We start from the raw sequence: 21514 nt of genomic DNA, 5'->3' as shown, positions 1-21514 counted from the left end.
AAAAAAAAAAACTCTCTGGTAACTGCCAAGCTGGAGGAGCCCCCACACAGATGAAGCCCCTTTAAATTAAAAAAAAAAAAAATAAAAAAGGATTCAGTTTTACTCTTTATTTTCCATACATTAAATTTACTCAGATAAAAACATTCTAAAAATGTACAATTTTAACAAAGTATAATAAAACATAAAAATCCCAATACCAGAATACTTGACATTTACAATTCAAAATCAAATTAGCTGAATATTAAATATTTACAAAACTATTTAAAATATTTATAAAGTTACATGCACAATTTGTAATACTAGAATTGACCGAAGTAAAAGAAATGGCTCAAATGGAGCAGGAGTTTCCTTCATTCCTAGTGGAAAGTTATGTCCAAGAGAAGCTGTTAATCTGCACTTGAAAACACACAGGATTTGCTTTCTGCTTCAGTACCAACACGTTTCTTGCTTACGTAAGAAAAATTTTAAGAGAGCAAACGGGTAGTTCCAAGGGTTTATTACAAGAGGTGTCGGTGGGCAGGGGTGGTGGGCAGGGTTACTGGGGCCTCCACCAGCAAAAGTGTTTTCTAGACTCCTGCGAGCGCTCGGTTCCATGGATTTCTGTCCAGGTTTGCCCACACCCATCTCATTTAACAGGCTTTCTAGACTACCCCGAATCCACAGCTCCCGCGTGTCCGTGACCTCCAGTAAACAGACGGCTCACCCCTCTGCGGGGGTTTGGATGATGTCATTTCTATTTTTGGGAAGGAGTGTTGCTCTGCCGAATACCACAGGCTACGTTTAATTTTTGAGTACCTTCACCCTGAAGCTTGCCAGCGAGAAATTGCATGAAACAGAACTGTGGGTAATGGTAAAAGCTCCGGCGTCAGACCGTCGTTTTCGGAAGCCTGGCGCTATATTTGCCAAGGTTTAATGACCGGGGTACGAAAAAGTTTCACAAAAAGTGGAGTGGAGGAGCGTGACATGCCGTTTTAAGGAGAGCTATCACGTAACTCTCCGATCGATGCCTCGCTTGCTAAAAGGAGGCTTCCCTCTTCACTCTCCCGCTGTTTAGTGTCGAGGCTGGCATATTTATTAATGCTTAATTTGCGGGCTGCCAGCGTGAGGAGGAGTTTGCTGGGAATTCCATCCTATTTTGAGTATTTCCATCACCAACACTCCCAAATGGAAAACACTTCTGGAAAAAAGAGAAAACATGTCGCTCACTCCCCCGAGGGAAGACTCATCGCTAACTTCTCCGTGCCCTCTCAGAGAGATGACTTGGGATTCCCTTCTGTCTTACATTTAAAAATCGTTTCTATGCCACAGTGAAATCCATTTTGAGAACTAATTCTTTTTATACTTTTAGGACAAAGATAGGAATAAATAGCATTCTTTGAAATCTCCATCTTTCAATGTATAAAAATAGGTTTTGAGAACTGGTTCTTTCAGCCGGGGAAGCTGGAACTACTATTCTAACACAAGCTGCCTTGCTTTTTGGGGGTAAGAAGATGGATTTGTGCCTTTAAAAAGAGATTGAGGATTGTTTTACAGAACTAAGTGCTCTGTTCGGACTCACCACCTTTGGTTGTTCTGGTACAAAGTGAACAGCATTGGCCAGCAGATCTGAGGCCACAACTTGCCCTGACCTAGGGAAGGGCTCTGCAATTGCTGCTGGCTCATCAAACATTTCTCTATTCCACTCGTGTTGCTTTAAGGATTCTGAATTTGAACTTATTCTAAAACTCAAGACTTCTGAATTTGAACTTATTCTAAAACCAGACTTCACCATTTAAAAACATTACCTAGAAGTACACATAAGCCACTTTAAGAAACATCAGCCTTAACTTTACATAAAGGAAACAATCCCAAAGAAAGCTCTGAAGAAAGGAATGGAACAGTTTGCCAGACAGAAGTTCGGTTTTACAGTCCTTTTGTTACGGTTTCGACTCGGTGATGAGTATTAGACGAGACTGTGTGCCAGCCTTGGGTATTAAAAGAAAATTCAACTAGTACAGATATTATTTTTTTCTGTTGATTTTTGCTATTTTGAGAGGGTTTTTAACACTGTGTTGAAATACAGTTTATTTAAATACAATTCAGTTTTAAAATATCATTTTAAAAAAGTGAAAAAACCCCAACCGTTACGGTTTGGCTTTCAGCACATGTTCCAGGCCACTGGAGAGACCCTCAAAGCTGTAAATAGTAAACATCGTCACCAAAAACTGCGTTTCCTTCACAGTAATACAGTGTGACAGATTGTTCCTACCATTGTCTCAAGCTCATTAAGGCAAAGGAAATTGCATTGTCAGTTTTCATCACTTTAGTGTTGTAGGTTCTGGAGGTTGTTCACTAGAATGCAGGTAACCTCTGCAAGCGCGGGCAGAGCAAACAGAAGCATTTCAACAGCGTGTGCAATGCTGCGGGTAGTGTGAGCTGGGCTCGGAATACACACATCAGGTTTATTTTTTTTTTTCATTGCATAGGCGTAAAAATTACTTTTTTTTTTTTTTTTCCTTTTTAGACCAAGCGTTACCAAATTTAGATTTTGGTTTCCACAAAGCCAAATCCGCTCTGAGCTGCAGATCACTGCCTGGACCGAGTCTGGTTTGTGGCCATCTCACGCTGCCGTGCCTCGCCGGTGATGCTCACTCACCCTGCCTGCCTCCCCGCCGAGGCTGCCGACCCCCCAGCCCCAAAAGCGGGACTGAAGGATGGCCCAGGGGGTTTCTTCCCTGCGAACATGGTCCAGGAAGCTCTCAGCTGTCAAGCTACCGCGTCACCCCCTCACGCTGACGTTTCATGGCTACGGCCTGATCTCCTGGGGGCAGCTCTGCACCACTTCAACAGCCCTTTCGCTTCCAAGCGAAAGTCAGCTGTGCCACTACCAATACTGTGCATCCTGGTGTGGTTTAAATTGGTGTAAGAAATACCTCCAAGTGTAAACAAGGCTTCAGACTTTAAAGGTGTCTTCCAAATTACAGTATGCAAATATCTCTATGTCAGACATTTTAAAGGGAAGGCCTCACCCATTTAATGCCATCAAATTCCTCGGGTGAGCCATGAGGATTAGTATCTTCTTTCAACCAGACAGGACCAAACCGTTTCAAATTAGCAGTTCCAGATTCGTTTGGCTCCCTCTCAAGTCCTAATTTAGATTTGTCACCCACAAGTTATGTATGCTAAGTAGTTAACACCAAAGCTAGTCATCTACAATCTATTGCAACGAAGGAGGCTGACAATAAATCCTTCAAAGTCTTGATAATAATGAAGTTTACTACCTTTTACATGTTTTACTTCTACCACTTCTGAATCCTGTAGCAAAAGCCTTGGGGTAGGAGTCAAAGGTTTTTCTTTTCAATATAAAGTAACGCAAAAGCTTACAAACTCTGCTGCCAGAGTTGTTGGGGGTTTTTTAGGATGGTTTAAAATTCATTTACAAAAGCAGAATAATAAGGTTTCTGTGAAAGAGACCTATATACAGTAACAGGACGTAAAGGTTGTTTTGTGTATTACAGGAAAATATCCTTGAAGCCTTTATGACTCTAGAGTCTCTGGGACTTGGACCCTTGGAAACTAAGTTTATTCCACTGCCGGGAACCCAGCACTATCTAGTAATAAGTGAGACAATGAAGCACAAGTTTGTTTCCAGAAGGAACTGAAACTGCCATGTGTGTTCTTTTGGAAGGGAAAGGAGAGACTTACTTAAGATTTTTATTGTGTAGTTAAGTCACATAGCCTGCTGGTGCCAATTTTTAAAAGTTGGAACTTCTTTGCCTCTTGCACTGGTCTCAGAGTGACACTGTCTGCTAAAAGTGCAGAAAGCTTGAAGAGTTTTACATTCTTCTGTAGTGCAATCCTTAAAAATCCCAGAGATTAGTGCCTGATCACTTTTGAAAAAAAGTAGACATTTTACCTAGCCCAGGGGTGCCAAAGTCCTTCTGGCGAACGGCCACTCCTGCCTTCAGCCTCCAGCTTCCACTTCAGAATGTAGCTGCCCTGGAGTTAGACATTTCCCCTTAGAAAGTCCACATATGGCAACATTCTCCAGTAAAAAATGTACACTGGATATTGTACTTGCAACAGAAAATGCAGCTGGCCAGCTCCACCATCCATCCGGTACGCATCGGTCCTATGACACGTAGTCAGAAGTTTCAACAACAAGATCCAAGCTTGAATTTGGCAATCAAAAATGGGTTTGATGCACCCCTAAGCTAGATTTTCTACCTAGTCTAATAAAGTAAAGCACCTTTGGATTAAAAAATACATTAAGCTTAACAGCAACTGGACGTCTCAGTTTTGTATTTCAATCTCCTTCTGTCTCCATGGCTTACAGTATTTTCTTGCCAGATGATAAAATATCAGTCTGTGGAGTCAAGACTTTCAGAGGGAGGAGCGTATTTCAGCCTAAACGTACCTGGGGGAGAGGAAACAGGAGAGTTAATCTCACACCCGTTACATCTCAGAACCTTCTAAAAGAACCGACTTCTTACTGGCCACGTAGCTCAACGTTACAGCGTAACACCAGCTTGCAGCGCTGCAGTGAAGCTGCAGAGGAGGCCAACAAGCATGTGTCTGCAGCTGGCCGAAACGAAAATCAAAGCATAGTTTTACATCGGAAAAGTCACCGGCTTAGATGTACTTTTAGGGCTGGCAAAAATTTGTTGGGGATCTTTTCAATGGAAATTGCATTAATGAAATGAAGTTCAGCTTCAAAAGACAGCAGATTACATTTCTGAAGTTCTCTGAATTCGGACTGACAAGGAAGTGTCACTTCTTCCCTGCTGGCCACTACCAACCACAGAAACTCCACTAATTATTTACATTTTAGCACTGCTGTAAATTGCTGCCTCAGAACCAGTCACTTGCTAATTCATAGAGCTCAAATACCCGAGACCTCATCTGCACCGTATAAAAATGAACACAGACATACGCTATAGACAAGACACAATGTAAACCAGAACACCTCACTGCTGTCCGCGCCAGTCAAAAGGTTGTATTTAATATTTTAAGCCTACACCACACGCAAATTATCTCAATTATCTCAACACAATATGTTAATCAATCAAAAGAAAAATGGAAATGGGACTAGAAAGTGCTCTCGGTAAAGCAACATTTTTCTCTTAGTTGTTTCCCTCCTGGAATTAAGGATTTCAGCTCTCTCCTGGAGCAGCCTGTGCTGCAACTGTGTAAGCAACATGCCCTACAAAATAATTACAGCAGCAAACACGGGACCTTCGAGGGCACGTGAACAGTAATTCTTCGTTTAGGTTCCTATTTTGGGGAAGAAGAGAAAGGGGGAACGGAGATGTTCAGTTTGTAAATGTCCAGGGGAGCTTGCAATTATAACCAAAGATGACCCTGGATGACGGGGGGTATAAGCAGCACCAACAATCCTGCTGCGGTTTGTCCACAGAAGCTCCCCCCCCTCCCCTGAAACCAGCCCCAGCCCCACAGAGCTCCCGGGGCTGACCCAGAGCCCTCCCTGGGCCCTGCCCTCCTGTCGGGTACGCACACAACTTCAGTTTCAACTTTTGCAAACACAGCTCAAACCCACCAGCCTTCACGAATTAGATTTTTTGATGCAAGTCAGCAATTAAAAAGGTACGGCACTGCTGTCACAGAATCATGTAGGTTGGAAGAGACCCTGAAGATCATCGAGTCGAACCCAAACCCAGCACCGCACGCAGCCATTCCCCGCGGGTCAATGCGGTGCCCTGCAAGCCATGTCCTGCCTCAGTCCCCCCCCTGCTTTTACCTTGTCGATTGAAATCCATCGGAGGCTGTTTGCAGTCCTGAGCTCTGTGACCACTGGCCCCGCAGTTGTAACAGGAGAGATTCCCATTTTTTTTGTGACTCGAACCATTGCTGTTTCCCATCATTCCCTGTGCCTGATACACCCCTGCCGTCCCTGCCATAAAGTTCTGCATCGGCGGTACCGCAAACGTCGACTGCCCGGTCATTACGGAGTCCGGTGCTATACCGCTGTTGTAAGCGGTGTGCACCACCGGGAAAGTCGTGCTGCTGTTGTACTGCTGCGTGTTGATGTAGCCGTTACTACACAACGGGTTGAAGGGCAGAAATGGAAAAGTAAACATGGAAGGTCCTGAAAACGGGTGCTGAAAATAGTTAGCGTAGCTGACGGTCATACCACTCGAACCACAGTTCCCGCTACACCCGCAGGAGCTGCACACCATGCAGCCGGGCGGCTGCGGCTGCTGCTGCTGCTGGTGGTGATGGTGGTGATGGTTCTGGTTTGGTACTGGGATGCTCCCTGCGGATCCGCTGCTGCTGCTGCTGCTGCTACTGCTGCTGCTGCTGCTGCTGCTGTAGAAGTTGTTCTCGGCAACAGATGAGAGTGTGGGGCTGGAGCTGGGCGCGGGGCAGCTGGGCAGATTCGCCATGGTTGCAAATGACGTGGAGGGGTGGCTGCTGGAGGAGGCTGCATTACTGTTTGCGCAGAAGCTGCCTTGCATTGGCGCCACTGGCACACTGCTCATTGCAGAAAAGGCAACTTTGGTGTTGGCTGTGTACAGAGCAGTCCGAGGATTTATTATTGCAGGGGACACCGTTATTTGCATATTACTGGAGCAGGAAGTCTGTCCGGCAATGGCAGAATCAGTAGGAAGAGACGAGGACACCAGGAGTTTGATGGGTGGACGAGCCACATGGAAGACTGTGCTGGATGTTACAGTGGCAGCAGTACTTGTTTCTACTATTAATCCTGGCTGCTGAGCTGTTTTTATCACTCTGTCCAGAGTCGAAGCGTGCACGACTTTGGTTCGAGGACCAAAGTTAATAGTAGACGTGGGTGAGCTGTTCTCAGCAGCCCCTGACAGCACTTGCAAGGGCTGGTGGGGAGAAGATGCAGACATCACATCCACCACTGCATTTCCAAAGCTCTTTTCCATTTTTATGCTGCCCCTAGGTCCAGAGGAAACTTTATTTCTTTCTTCTAAAGATAAAAGAGAATGCATAGACGATGAAAGTAGCTTCATGTCTGCATTGCCACGGTCTGATTTATGCACTGAATTTAGCATCCGAATGGGGGTGATATGAGTAGAGGCCGCTGACATCATTTGCATTGGCAGAGCATGGTGGCCGGACGGATTGGAGCCTGCGTCATTTTGCACTGGCAAGACCTGAGCCGTGGGTCTGGCAGAGCTCGAAGTGAAATGATTCAGTAACATCACCGGCTTCTCCTTTTCTGAACCGTCTAAGTGAATCTCCAAACCTAGGGACAGAAACATCTATAAATACAACTGCTTTGCTAGACAAAGCCAGGCAACACAGGCACCCTCTCTGATTGTTTCTGCTTACGTCTCTCGTTCTCCTCGGCGCTGTCCGAGCTCTCTTCCCTTGTCTGGATCCCCATGGGGCTGGAAGAGGAGCTGGAGTACTCGGAAGAACTGCCCTCCCGGGGCAGTGGGTGGGCTGGCTGATCCACATCCACTCGCAGCTCTGCAGATAAAGGGTGTGCAGGCGATCAGGGAACCAAAACAAGACTGGAAACACCTACTTTACAGGACCTAATTAGTTTCATGACACCATCTAATTTACAGCGATGCTCAAGATTTACAGAGATACACATGGGCTAAGAAGCAGGAGCCTGGAGGCGTAACAGTCGCTGACTAACTAGTACAGCTAGCCATTCCCAGGGAAGCCACGGAGAGGAAACTACTTTTTATTGCATTCCACAGACACAGGAATCTGACTTCTTGATTGCTCCCTATTAAGCCAATGACGTTTTGGAAGATAAAGCTTACGACAGGTTGGTGAAAAAGCAGTATAAGAACGAGCTTGCTCTTGTGCAAGGACAGATTCAGCCCCGAGAGCACAGCAGTGTCCTCTGCCCCTCTTTCTTACCTGCAGCATGGTTGCCACGAATACTCTGGATAGGCCCTACATGCGTAGTAGGGGGAACCCTTGCCACACCGCTGCTGGTAACCGAAGAAGGTGTTGTGGGGTTTAGGCATCGCTTCTCCGATTTTTCTCTACGGGGTGATGGAGAAACATATGGAGAAACAGAAACTGGCTAAAGCACAACAGATAAATCAATTTCTGAATGGAACTGAAGCAGACCAAGCCCACTACATAATCCACTAAATGTTATGCTAATTTCAAATGGAAGCATTTGGAAATCACATCGATCTTGACCACAGCTTCTTGCCAGCAGTTACATTTGGACTATTTGCCATCTGATCACAGTACCGATGCTCTTCTTTGTACAAGGTAAAGCATCACCCAATGGTGACTAAAATTCTATCACACATTATGTAAGCACACCCCAAACCTAGCCATGCACACTGAAACCAAAGGGAAGCCAAATGCAGTTCAAAGTTTTCATTTTGCAAACGCAGTCTGGAAAAACTAAGACTAATGAAAAATGCTGTCAAGGCACTTTGATAAATGGGCATGGGTTTGGATTTTTTAATTGCTTTTTAAGTAACTGCAGTAGCTTCAGAATGAACATTTCCCTTGAAGCGGAGATATAAAAAATAGGACAATCTGTTGCCTCAGTTTCCCCAAAGGGCTATTGATACTGCACATAGCACTGGCCCTCTTTATGTCACCGTTGCCACGTAAAGCTGCGATCCTCCCGAGACCTGGGTTACCTGCAACAGCCCTGACTATCAGTGGTTTGTCCCCAGACAAAGTTAGGAGTCCAGATCCTGTATGGGCATCATCTGGCAACCCACATCCCAGCTCCAGCAGTCAGCAGAGGCCTGAGCAGCTGGAGCTGCCATGGCTGGCTTGGGTCACCGTGGGACGCCAAGGAGGCTCTCAGAGTAGCTGTGCTCCATCCGCATTGACTGGAAGCCAAAAAATCGTCAGGTCTTACGAAGAAAAAAGCCCTGCTGGGCATCCTGACCTGCTGTGTGCATTGCCTGAGCTTGCAAACCCTACAGCTCAGTGGCTTGCTAGCCCAATTCCCTCCTACCCCATGCATCTCAGAGGCGGTAAACCCAAATCTAAATGGGCTTTGCATACCTGTTTTACAATACTTATTATACAAGTATTATATGCAAATAATATAACCTAAGCAAAAACATGTCTCTCTTGTAAATTATTTTTAAAATATTCCCCTCCTTAGAAGAGTTGTCAACATGAAAGGTGAAGACAGGCATTCATGTTATGACTGGGTTGCCACATCTTTTTAAAATGGAATTCATAAATTCTTTACATTTAGTTATCCTTACCACAACCCTGAACAGGCAACACTAAACCAGCAAGTACTAAATACTTTCTAGTAAGCCCCCATTTCAGGAGCTTTTCAAATTAACTCACACAACCGCAGAGGACGGGAGATAAGCATTATCCATATTTACAGGTGGCAATCCTGGTAGGTTTACGGTCTGGAAAGCAAAGACCATTGTAAAACCTGCATTAAATACCTTATGACCTTAAAACAATGGTTTCCCCCGAACTTACTTCTCCAACTCCAGCTGGGTCTTGAGCTTCTTCTTTGCGCCCATGGTGAGGGACTCAAACTTATTCAGATCTTCCTCAGTAAGACTCAGAAACTTGTAAAGAAAAACATTCATGCTTAGTTTTACAGCCTGAAATACACTTATTTACATTTTCAGTAAAGATCAATTCTGAAAGGCAACTTTAAAGCCATTTTTAAAACATATATTAATTCAAAGAAACTCTCTACTCCCGTTTTAAACTGTAAGATCAGTGTAGAATAAAAGTGTGAAGGACTTTAAGAAAGAACATCTGTAGGTTGAATTTAATTAGGCAAGTGTTTATATGAACTATTCACAACAAAAATGAAGTAATTAATGTATATATTAAAAGAGCTTTGTGCTATAAATGAGTTTAAGATCTGTTTCTCTTAAAAAAAACCTCTAGTTTTCCTAGTTGTGTCATTTAACACAGAAATCAATGTGCACTCACCTCGTCAGTTTAACTGGGAAACATGCTTCAAAATTAAATTTTATAATAAAATATAGACATAGAATATGAAAATAAAATATATACCTGTATAATATAATGTAATGAAAGTTAAAGCCAGCAAAGTATGCCTAATAATGTATGCTTTTTAAAAACACACTAGAGTGTGCACAGTTTTGCTACTTTATTAAAGAAAAAAAACACTATCTATTTTCCCTCACATAATAAAGACAATCAAATCAGAAGACTCTGGTAACAGATTGTAATTAAACACACACAATACACCACGACCAGCACAAAGCCATCCCAATTTAGACTAAATTAGTCCACTGGAGGGCGTTCAAGGCTAAAAAACAGTGAAAGGACATGAATTCTACAGATGGAGCCGAGTAAATGCTGTAGAAGTATTCCAGACAGATAAAATCCAGCACACATAGGTATCACTCGTCACATTTACTATGCATATAGTAATACCTAAACGATTATTTCTGCACAAAACAAACCCCTCATGTTCACTTGCAGGTACGTGCACATGCTAATGTTCATGTCAGAAGTCTCCGTGTATTTCTTTTTTAAAATATAGAGAACAAGTATTTTGGGAGAAAAATCGATCAAGAAGAAGAAATTAAAAAAAAAAAAAAATCAACAAATTTCAGTTATCTACTGCACATTAAAGGGGTGAACAGGGAGCCAACGCAGAGCTCCTAAGACAGCAGGGAAGCTGGATCTTCAAGCATTCGGTGAAGAATTCTGAAAACAGGCGGCAGCTGTTGAACAGCCCAGGCCTCGGACACAGCACAGATTGAAAATAGAAAGAAGGTTTTCATCCAAATATTATTGCTTCAAGAGAGTGCAGACCTTCACAGCATTTGCCAAGGAGTTCTGCAGTTCTCAATGCAGATGTTTGCAGCCTCTCTCTCGGCGCTAGAGAATATAGGGATGATTTAAAAGCTGGCTCCCTTTGCTTAATCTACTGCCCTACCTTCTCCATCGTGAGCTGTTTGAAGACAGGATAATATTTGTGCAACCGCAGTTTCCTGAGCCAGTCTAAGATCCCATTCTGCTCCTGTGTCTGAGGGGTCTGTGGACTGGAAGACATTAACATGGGTGAAGAAGAGGTGTCCATCTGGGTGCGATAGGCCAGCGATGAGCCAGTACCTCCTGCGTGGGAACAGTGGGGTAGTGCAACAGGAGCAGCAGCCGAGTGCTGAACATGATTCTGAGAAGACTGAATGCCAGCCACTCCACATATAGGTCTGCAAAATAGGAACAGAATTCGACTGAGCACATTGAATCTGTGTCACCCAGAGTTCAGCTGCTACAGCCGTACAAATCCACCACTTCCAGCATTTCTGGGAAAACCTGCACTGTTTGATGCAAGTTACAGATTTGTACTTATGCTGTTCAATAGCACGATAAAAAAACGTGCCATTTACGGCAAAGTGTAAGCCCTACCTTCAGCTTAAGCAGAGATTTCCTTCTACAACCACAGATAATATACGTTCTACTACCTCTCTGTGACTTACAAAAGGTTTAGAGAGAATGGCCATGGTTCAGCTCTGCATTATTTAAAAGAAGAAAAGAAGCCCAAATATAACCTCGTGGATGTGGAAGTGGCAAAATAACCCACAATACCGTCTCCTTGGACAGTTCTGGGTTTTGTTGGAGAAAATGAAAATTGCGTCCTAAGAGAATGAGTTCTGAATTTGTTAAATCCTAACACAAGGCAAGAGCATTTCTTTCCTGCTTTTCCTAAGGCTGACTTCTACCTTCCTTGGAAGAGGTTTCCTTCCTCCCTCTGAAAGGCAAACCCCTGCTGTACAAGGAAACATTCAAATATGCTGTAGAGAGAAAAAAACACTTTCAGAGATGCTCTAGTCTCCCTTTGCCCATGAAGACTTATACTAGGGATGCCCAGATCTGTGCCTACAATTCGGATGAACATTATTCCTTTTAAGTATGTGCTTGAGACCATTACGACTTCTGCAGTAAGCAGCAGATCACAAAGCAGTCATCCATCACAACAGCCCAACATTGATGCGCTGATGTCAATTAGTAGCTTTACACATTTTCAGAAATGCTGCTTGGAACTGGTGCTCATGGGTTTTACTGCCAGCAGGAACACTGGCATCATCCCACCTCATCTCCCATATAACGTGGGTCAAAAGGTTGCCCTAAATTCTTCCCTGAACATACACATTTCTTAGAGGACAAGACAGCCACTGCTGATGTCATAACCACCAATGACAAGAGATTCAGTCACTATGCTTAAAAGTTTGGTCCTATGGTAATTACATTTTATATCCTTTATTTCTGAAGCTGAAGTTGAATTCCATCTTCCATTTCCAGTAATTATCTCACATTATATTTTGACTTGCAAACTGTCTGCTACCTAAGTTTCGTTGTCTTTGCAACAGACTCACTGCAAACCTCTTCTTCAAGCAATTACCTATAGCAAGCTTCTGCAGTTACTATTATAATGTGTTTTCTTAAAGCACGTAAAGAATGAAGAAATGACAACCCTAGTAGTAGTGCCTTACAGCAATATTCTTACCACTTGTCTGTTTTGGGCTGACCGCACACTAAGGCTAGAATTTCTTAAAATCTTCCACAGAGGAATATGAAAGGGTAGACACAAATAAACCCCCAAGGGGAGACACATAATTACATGTGTAATGGGGTTTTACAACTAACCAGAACAAACGTAAATAAAATAAATATTTCACCTTCCAGATGTTCCCAGCGTAGTTCCTACTTTATAAAGGGAGGGGTTGCCAGGATCTAAAAACAGGGAAGAGAAGTTACAAATGCCACCAGTTTATGAAGTGTACACCAGTACAAAAAATTAATTTAAAAAATTTATATAAACTTACTTGCACTCTGAAGTTGCTGTGAAGGAGAGGAAGTGCTGAAGAACTTTCTAACGTGGTCGTTTTTCACCACATGGGAAGGTAATGGTGCCAAATACCTGCACGTTCATCAAAAGCAAACAACCCCCCCCCCCCAATTCCATTACATTTGATTTGCAGCTCGCTCTGCAAGCATGATTGGAGACTGTACATGAAACTTACACACTGAATTCAAAATTTTGAAACTAAAACATAAAAAGCCTTTCAAATTAACAACATCATATAATTCTGAATCAAACTAGACTTGAAATGTGCAGATATTCTTATCCTTAATACTACTTAAACAGGTTACTGTTGTGTTGCTTTCACTCTATTCAGTGTTTCAGTAAAGATGCTTAATTTAGGAGCACTGAGCACTTGTAAGGCAGAAAATATTCAAATATGAACTTGAAAAATTCCTTTCAAATTCACAGACCTGAAGACCATAAAATATAGATGTATCTGCTATTTAATTTTCTCCTCTTTGAGATAAACAGCAGATGCAGAGTCTGGCAGCGTAGGGAAAAGGGCTGTAAAACTTATGTCACATTTTCCTGGGATTGCTGTGCCTCTTTTTTGGGGAGAAAATGGCAATCTCCTAAAACTTTGCAACGTATGAAGTGTGTTCTATCAACATGACTAAACTTTTCGTTGTCATGCAAACTCAACTGCCTTTTGCCAAATCTTCTGTAGAATTGAAAACGTACAGAAAGTTGTTTTAAAAAAAAAAGCATTTTGACCATAGCTTTGTCATTTTTAAAAAGTCTTTTGAGTAAAAATAATTCAAGTATACACACACACACACAAATGTGCTTTCCACCTTGAAAAATCACAGTTCATTTCTGAATTTTTCAAATACGCAGGACTTAACAGAACAGCTTCTTTCTCTGCTCCAAAGATACAGCCGTTGCTGTGTAAATGCAGATTGCTGCTCTATTAACCTAGATTTGTAGAGACTGTTGCTAGCTAAACAGCAGCCGCAGCAACATGCATTCCCTCGTACCCTCCCTAATTCTCGTCAATAGGCTGTGATCCTCAAAGCACAGACGGGACCGTTTGAAATGTTAACGCTGTTTGCCACGAAAAAGAATCTAGGCAGGCACCTGCTGGCTCTGACTGTGGAAAAACAATATCCACCAGGGCTCCGCCAGTGGTCTGTCTTGACTTAGGGAAAATAGGTGCTTAGCTAAAGCTCTAACAAAAGTTAATTAGTATTTTAAAATGTCATTTAATATTTTGCATAGATATAGAGAGCAGCAGCTGAAAATAAAACTTAAATTTTATTTAAATTGAGTAATTTTCCTAGCAGAACTTTCCTAGAAATTTTTCCTCAAATTTTCCTAGCAGAACTATTTCAGTATTTAGAAAGAGAGAACTGGTATGACCTGCCACAGACAACGATTTTTAAAATGGTGTTTTAGATTAGATAATGGCCAGGTGATTTATGATAATGTGAGGAGGTACTACCTAGGGCTTCAAAAATTTCTTGGCTGTTAATAGCTTCCAAAAATGTAATGGCTATAATATATACCTACCTACCTTTTTCAAATTAAAGTAAAATAAACACTACAACACCCTAAAACAACTGAGACAATAAAAAACTCAGTGAAAGGGTAGAGGCGGAAAAAATATCCCCACAACTCATCCCTCAATACAGAAGGATGACAATTCAGGCAACTATTTTTTCCTGAGTTCTGGTGGTTTTTATAAAGCAGTTTTGACTATTTTTTGAGCGCAAACCAAGCTTCTGCAAAGCCAATGATCCTCTATTTGTTTTTAACAAGGAATGAGGAAATGTCGGTTCTCCAGAAAGCTTAATACAGAATATTATTACCATCTGTATTTCTGAAGAAAGAATTCCTGAAAAATTCTTATGCACTGGAATTAGTAGAACATCAAGAAATAATTCTTAGGATCAGGCTCTAATTTCTTGAAAGTAATTTAGAATATGAACATAATATTTCTATGCCCTGTTTTTTTCTTCCACTCGGTGAAAAAAAGCCAAGTGTCGAGATGAAAAAAACCACCACCACCACAAATCCAGCATACCTAAGGTCCGATTCCAGGTCCATGTGGTTCCGTTCTAGGTAAAACGAATCTGGACCGGCTAGGCAAGGAATGAACTTCTCCAAGTTTTCTTCTGGATACAGCTGAGATAGCTAAAGGTAGAGGGTATTGTAAGTAATAAGTGAAAGGAAGACTTATTATTCTTATGAGACTCAAGGCACAGCAATTTCTAAGTCAAGTATTTTATGAAATTCAATCCAACTGTATTATCTCGGTACCTTTTTTTTTTAATGTCATTGAACAAAATCACACACAGGGACAAAACATGTCTCCGTTTTAAGAATATTTTTCATATCGCCTTTACCTTTGAAATAAATTCAGTCACTTCAGTGGAAGATTTGGTTACCAGCGTTACTGAAGAATCAGACCACAGGACCTTAAGAAGTAAAAAGTATTCCATTTAGTAACTAATAGTTAGGGACTTCAGTGTGATTCCAAAAGATCAAAACAGGTACCACACGTCCCCCCCAGACTGCAAGGAAGTTTGTAATGGGTGACATCAATAACGAGAAACTTTTTTTGTGCACAAGTAACTATTACTCAGTCCTCCCTCACTGCCTGATTCTCGCTGTTATTATACTTAAGAACTACTCTGAATGCTTAAAAAAGCACTTCATAGTTTACACAGCCATTGCATGCTGCAGACATCCAGTATTAAGCAACAGACTACTAAGTAATGGAAATTTTTTTTCTTATTATTGTTAAAGAAAACAGCTGGTTTGTACAATCTGATGTACAATATGAACAAGTCACCGCAGCACAACAGTGCCTATTTATAATTAATCAACTCCATACGCCATGCAAACTTGAAGATGGCAGCAAATCACCCCACTGCAAAAAAAGAGGCGAAACCTTATAGAAATGAAACCTGCAGTTACTGCTCTAGCTACGTTCTTTAGACACCATCTTGGATATGCCCCAGAAAAAGAAAATAGTTCGCTATCTCTTCCCATACACATTAAGTCATTACATTCTTAAATACAGAGGCATTTATTGCTTGGTAGATGATTAGCTTAACTGAGCCAAAAGTCAGGATTTCTTGGCACGAAGAGTATCAGCCTGAGACTGGCCAACGGTAAGTCCCTTCAGACTTAAGATATCTATTGGAGGCGTTTGGAAGGCATATGGATCTTCAGCAGTTCCATAGGGGAAGAAGCTGGGTCTGCGTGTTTAAGAATCAGGAGACCATCTTCTCACATGACACTAGGTTTCAATGACAACTGAAAACATACACAGTTTTTCCAGCCATCAAAATGCTGCCAAAAAGACTGGTGAGAGGAGAGTATTTCAAAATATATTACATAATGGAGGAATTTCCTCTCTGCAGAGCCGTTACACAAAAAGTAAGGGGAAAAAAAAGAAAAGAAGAAAGAAAACTGGAGCAGTTTCTGCTTTTACAAAGCCTGTGGGGGTTTTGTGTTTTTTTTTTTTTTAAAAAAGTTTGTGATAAACGCTTTTTTTAGATTCATGAAAAATTTCAGAAGATAGGAGACATTTCTCTTTCTTTCTAGTTTTGTAATAACCTGACATTTGTTACGACTTACGTTTTGTTAACTTGTTGTAATTTTCAATACTTATAAAACAATACCGTGAACCATAAATGCAGGGAACAATAGCATTGCAAAGCAATGCTGTAAAACACTAAACTGCTCTATCTATTGACTTTCTATTCCCAAGCTACTAAACAAAACATTTAATAGTTGGGTTTCTAACCCAGCAAACAGCAATTTATTAGTTCAGCTAAACTATGGACTGTTCTTTCAGTTACAAGCTGTCAAGTGGAATACTGGTAAAAGTAATTTCTGGTATTTATAGAAAAAATTTGTAATAGGAAAAGATGTTTCACAAGCCATTAATATGTAACTGGAGTCCAGACAACTGCATACTTCATAAAGATTTTTAAAACCCCTTGAAAAAATCCTTTCTAATATTGATGACATTTGGAATAATCATGGGATTCAGAAAATTCAGAACATTATCCATGAATCAAGTCACTCAGAGGTTAACGTTATCAACATCGCAAGAAGATGCTGAACTGATGCTCTATCTTCAGCGGCAGTTTTAAGGAGTAACTTTTTCTTTTTGGTAAAAGTTGTAGATAATTGTAATTCTACTGTCCATTTTCTTTCAGGTTCTCCTTTTCTCACCAACTGTTTGGCTCCGCTGCCTCATTAAGCAAACCAAAGACATTTTCTGGGCTTTGCATTCTAAATTTTGGAATATGTCGTTCCAACTAGATGGGAGAAAAGCAGTTTGTCATTCTTTCTCGCCAGCACCCAGAATCCAGTCTCCGCTATTAACACAAGGTTTCACAGAATGAAGTCATTCCTCCACAGAACTTCTGAGACAAATCTGAACCTCCAAAAGTTGCATAAAAACGGGGGGGAAGCCACTTCTCCTAGCAGCTTGTGGTTAACCACTCTCATTCCAAAGAAACTATTCTCACTTCCAGTTTGAATTAGTCCGGCTTCAATTTTCAGACGACGGTTCCTGTTATGTTATGCCTTTTTCTGCTACATTAATGCCCCCTTCACCATAAAATATTTTCTTCCCTTTGAAGGCACGGTCAGATGATACTGAAAACTATCTTTCCGTCAAGTTCTTTAAGACTTTCACTACCTGGCATTTTCCTCAAGCCTTGAATAATTTCCATTGCTATTTTCTGTACTCTTCAATACCCCTTTTACAACCAGTAATGCCTGAACCACGTGCCACAGCCTCACACTCCCCTCAATGCGGACTGCAAAGATGAATGACCATCCTACCTCTTTGTCCATGCGTGCAGCAGCGCCCTAAGAGTCTAAATTCTCATTTGTCCAGATTAAGATTTAAATTCTTTCTAGCTTCTGCATTCCAGCACTTATAACCATTCTGTAAGCGTGGCATGATATTTTCCCCTGAATACATACTTTGCCACAACCTGCTGCATTAGAGTGACTATTTTTTTTCCTGTGTCCTACTTACCACACAGTCTCTGCATCACCCACAAATATTCATCAACAGCCATTTATGACTACTTCCAAATAACTGATTAAAAAACATGACTACCATTATCCCAAAGAAGCTCCACTAAATCTGTTTCTGGGATCTAACAACGAAGTTTGAGAATTTAACTCCTCCTGAAGTATTATCCTCCTTTTTTTTCCCAGTAAAAAAACCCAACACAATCGCCAAAACTTACCTCAAAGGAATATTCAACATTTCTTTCATTCTTCTTGTGTGCCAGTCCCTTTAATTCCACTTTTTCAACACTCACTATGAAAAAGCAAAGAGATTAGATGAATGAGGGGGATATTCTTAAATGCATGCAAAAGCAACGACTCTGGTAGTGCCGGCACTTGCTTTGAGGACATCCGACAACTTGCAGCGATGCTTCAGGTGCACAGCTCGGGCTCGCCTCACTCAGCAGACAGGAAGGTTGACACCACCGCTCTGTGAGGCTTTCAGTTCTAGCCTTAGCAAGGCTTTGTTTCAACCAGTACTCATGCAACACGCTAAGTGCAAAGCTCTTTATTTCCTCACAGCCTTATCATACCACTCATTGGTGTAATAACAGAATGCTACACAAACATGTACAGATTTATCTTAATAACATCAAGTAGCGAATACCATCCCTCCGAGGGAAAACTGATGCATAGAGAAACGAAGACAGGCAAAAGTCTCCATGTTTTCAGGGGCTGATTTTGCAAGGAGTTTAGTGTGTTTTTATTACTGTGTTGACATCACGACTCCTCCTTGACTGCAGTTTCCTGGAAAATGTCAGCCTCAATTACTGCAATTGGAATAAGTTCTAAGTAAAAACAGGATCTTACTGTGGAAAGGGTTGAGTAACGGTACAGGTCACTGCTTCCATCTCTACATACGATATGCAGCCTTTGAAGACACGACCTCACACATCAGATATTTGATATGCTCAATTCTTGGAGACTCTCATTTCCCAATACACACAGATCAGAAATTCCATCATGCTAAACTTTATTAAGATCACTGATTTTCTATTTCTCTTGCAAATTTCTCCTACCTCCTACTGCATGCGTGGAGGAACACACACAGATTTTTTTCTTATAAAGAGCCAGTTTACACTGGCTTAAAAATTCCAAAGCAATTATACTAAGCCAGTCACTAGAATTTTACCTCCAAGCAATGGGTGCTTGTAGGGACGAATGCTGTGTATGTTGTGGTTTCACCTTGCAGTTGCAAGAAGCCAAACCCAAAGCCCTACCATTCCATTTCTGGGGAATCTCCATTTCCAAGCTGTTTACCTGCTTTCAAGACTGAACACAGTACTACATGTAGGACTCAAACCTATGTTTATCACATACAACTTCCTCATAACGTAACTGCATGACAGAACAGTTGCAGTGCAAAAGTCACAGCAACAACATTACTAAAGGCAACCTGTTTCATCAGCCTCTTACCTCCCTGCTCCCCACAGCCAGACTTCAGCCAAAGCCACCCTATCACCTGCCTGGAGCTTGATCTTCCTCTAGCTTAAACAATCATAACCTACAGTCTTTATCATGACCATTTAAAAATTTTTGTTGTGTCCTGTTCGTTTAAAAATGTTACAGTTTGGGTCTTGGCTGTTTAAGGACCTCCTCTTTGAGTCTTACTTCCTTGCAGTCAAAATTTTTAAAACAGGCATGTTTTAAATAGATCTACAGATGTTCATGCCTGTCTTTAAAATACAGAACTAACGTTCCTTTTATGATCATCTCAACCGTTCCTTCTCCATGTAATTCCCAATTACAATAACATAAATCCCTGAGCTTATGAATAATGTCAATTTGTTATTCACTACTTTCTCCTGCGTATTCTGATTTTGTAGAGACTTGCTCCTCTTAACATTTTTCAGTGGATTCCTCTCACGCTCCTAAAGTGATTTTACAGTACTACCACACTGTTACACCGCATGCTGAGCGCCACAGGAATGAATCTCCTGCACGCCAGATAGTGATGAGCTATCTAGACAGTATGTAGTGGCATGAAGATTTAAACATACACATAGTTCAGAGGTTTTCTTGCCATTTTAAGAAAAATCTACCTCAGTACACTTACTTTAGAGAATTCAGGGCACCCTTAATTGTGATCACAGTTCAGATTTACTGAATATTGATTGGAATTACATGTATTTCAGAATTAGAAAGAACTTGTAAAGCGGATACTGAGAGGGGGTATCACCATACTGTTGGTGAAACAGCTGAAGGATGAGCAAATGGCTTGTAGAAAGCCTAGCGTCAACTGCTGCAACATCTGTTTTGGGAGTAGGACAAAGCAAGCCAGAAAGACGTAGCAAGTGTTACTTAACATTTGTCATTTGCAACAAATCCAGCATCACTTTACCACAACTGTTCTTATCTTGGCATTTCTACCATCTTGTCTATCAATTCATTATTCCTCTAAGTAATCCAAGCAAAATAGTATTACCTTTCCACATAAAATAAAGCTATTTCTGTTCTACTATGTGGGTTAATAATAAACTTTAAATCACCTTGTGGATTTTGTTGTGCTGACAGCTACATGACCTTTTCGTGCTAAAGTTCTGGTCTGAATTTATCCAGTTAATATAATCTGCTGCAGTGGATTTATCCTCTGGAAAATGATTGCAATTAGCAAAGTGAACCATTAGGTAGATATTTCCGCACTGACTGCAAAGATCCTAAACTGAATCTTGTAAGATTAGGTGTGTTCCAGAGCGTGAAATACAGTTCATCATGCAGCAGCAATATGCTTCTAGGGACAATCGACTCAGTAATTTCTAATGTTATACAAAGTACTCCAGTAATTTTCTCCCAACTAGGTAACACTGTAAAAAATATCATCCGTCTAAAATAAATTAAAATTCTTGTTTAATTTGTTGAGTTCTGTGCTTTTGTTATGTGACCTCTCACATACTCTTCATATTATTTAGCTTGTGGTTGGTTTTATTAAAATAGCCTTCCTAAACCTACCATGAAAGCTTAACTTTATTCAGAGCAATCGTCACACAAAACTCAGGAAGACTAAGGTGCCATCTGCCAAGCAGAAGTGAGTGGATACTAAATTAGCTGTCTAACAAATTATTAAAAAAATTAAAAAATTAATTTCTACTGTATTTACTCTGAAAGCATGGGAAATTGCTCACAGCTGACTCTACCCGGTATCACTATAAATGATTCCATGACCAGAAAAACCTTTGTACCGAGTTAAGGACACATGATACTGTTGTCTTTTCAGGATGCTGAATTCAGCAGAACTCAAGCTTCCCAACCCAGGGGATAAAAAAAAAATAAAAATAAAAAAAATTTTAATGTTTCCAATTTGGGAGATAGCCAGAGCAAGTAAATTTGCACTACTTTAAATCTGAGCTTTAGGTCTGGAACTAATCAATGGGAACTCATCCACAAGTGGTCCAGCTATGCTCTCCATGTTAGGCTCTGTCGCTGTGCACGGGGCAGGAACCCACCAGGGCAGCTTGGCAGGGCATCGGGCATGGTACCAGATCTCAGAGACATACCTTTCGGTCTGCTCCTCTCTCCCAGCGCTTCCCTGTAAATGATCCAAGGAAAGTGCTTCTGTGTGCATGCATACATGCCTCCCTCGCTGCTGGGCTTTCTAAGCTGCATTGGCATTGGGGCACAGAAGGCTTTTAGTCATGGAGATCTATCCAGAATTATCTGGGAAGTTAAGGCAGGCAAGTGAAA

The 21514-nt window shown here is 41.3% G+C and overlaps 1 protein-coding gene across 1 annotated transcript in view; it reads right to left on the bottom strand.

Annotated features, from left to right (window-relative positions):
• Positions 1-92: 92 nt before the first annotated feature.
• ZCCHC14 (zinc finger CCHC-type containing 14) overlaps positions 93-21514 on the bottom strand; it is a 56569-nt gene continuing 35147 nt past the window's right edge. Inside the window, exons 3-13 of the mRNA XM_005235469.4 lie at positions 18013-18086; positions 15136-15207; positions 14814-14923; positions 12750-12844; positions 12603-12657; positions 10859-11132; positions 9412-9503; positions 7846-7973; positions 7300-7440; positions 5738-7213; positions 93-4396 (exon numbers count right to left, since the gene is read on the bottom strand). Of these exons, the coding sequence (XP_005235526.2) occupies positions 4341-4396; positions 5738-7213; positions 7300-7440; positions 7846-7973; positions 9412-9503; positions 10859-11132; positions 12603-12657; positions 12750-12844; positions 14814-14923; positions 15136-15207; positions 18013-18086 (2573 nt within the window). The 3' untranslated portion in view covers positions 93-4340. The remainder of the gene's footprint in view (positions 4397-5737; positions 7214-7299; positions 7441-7845; positions 7974-9411; positions 9504-10858; positions 11133-12602; positions 12658-12749; positions 12845-14813; positions 14924-15135; positions 15208-18012; positions 18087-21514) is intronic.

The sequence above is a fragment of the Falco peregrinus genome, chromosome 14, assembly GCF_023634155.1.
Source record: "Falco peregrinus isolate bFalPer1 chromosome 14, bFalPer1.pri, whole genome shotgun sequence".
NCBI classification, from domain to species: domain Eukaryota; kingdom Metazoa; phylum Chordata; class Aves; order Falconiformes; family Falconidae; genus Falco; species Falco peregrinus.
Note: the sequence above shows the minus strand (reverse complement) of the source record. Positions and strands in the feature narration are given on the sequence as shown.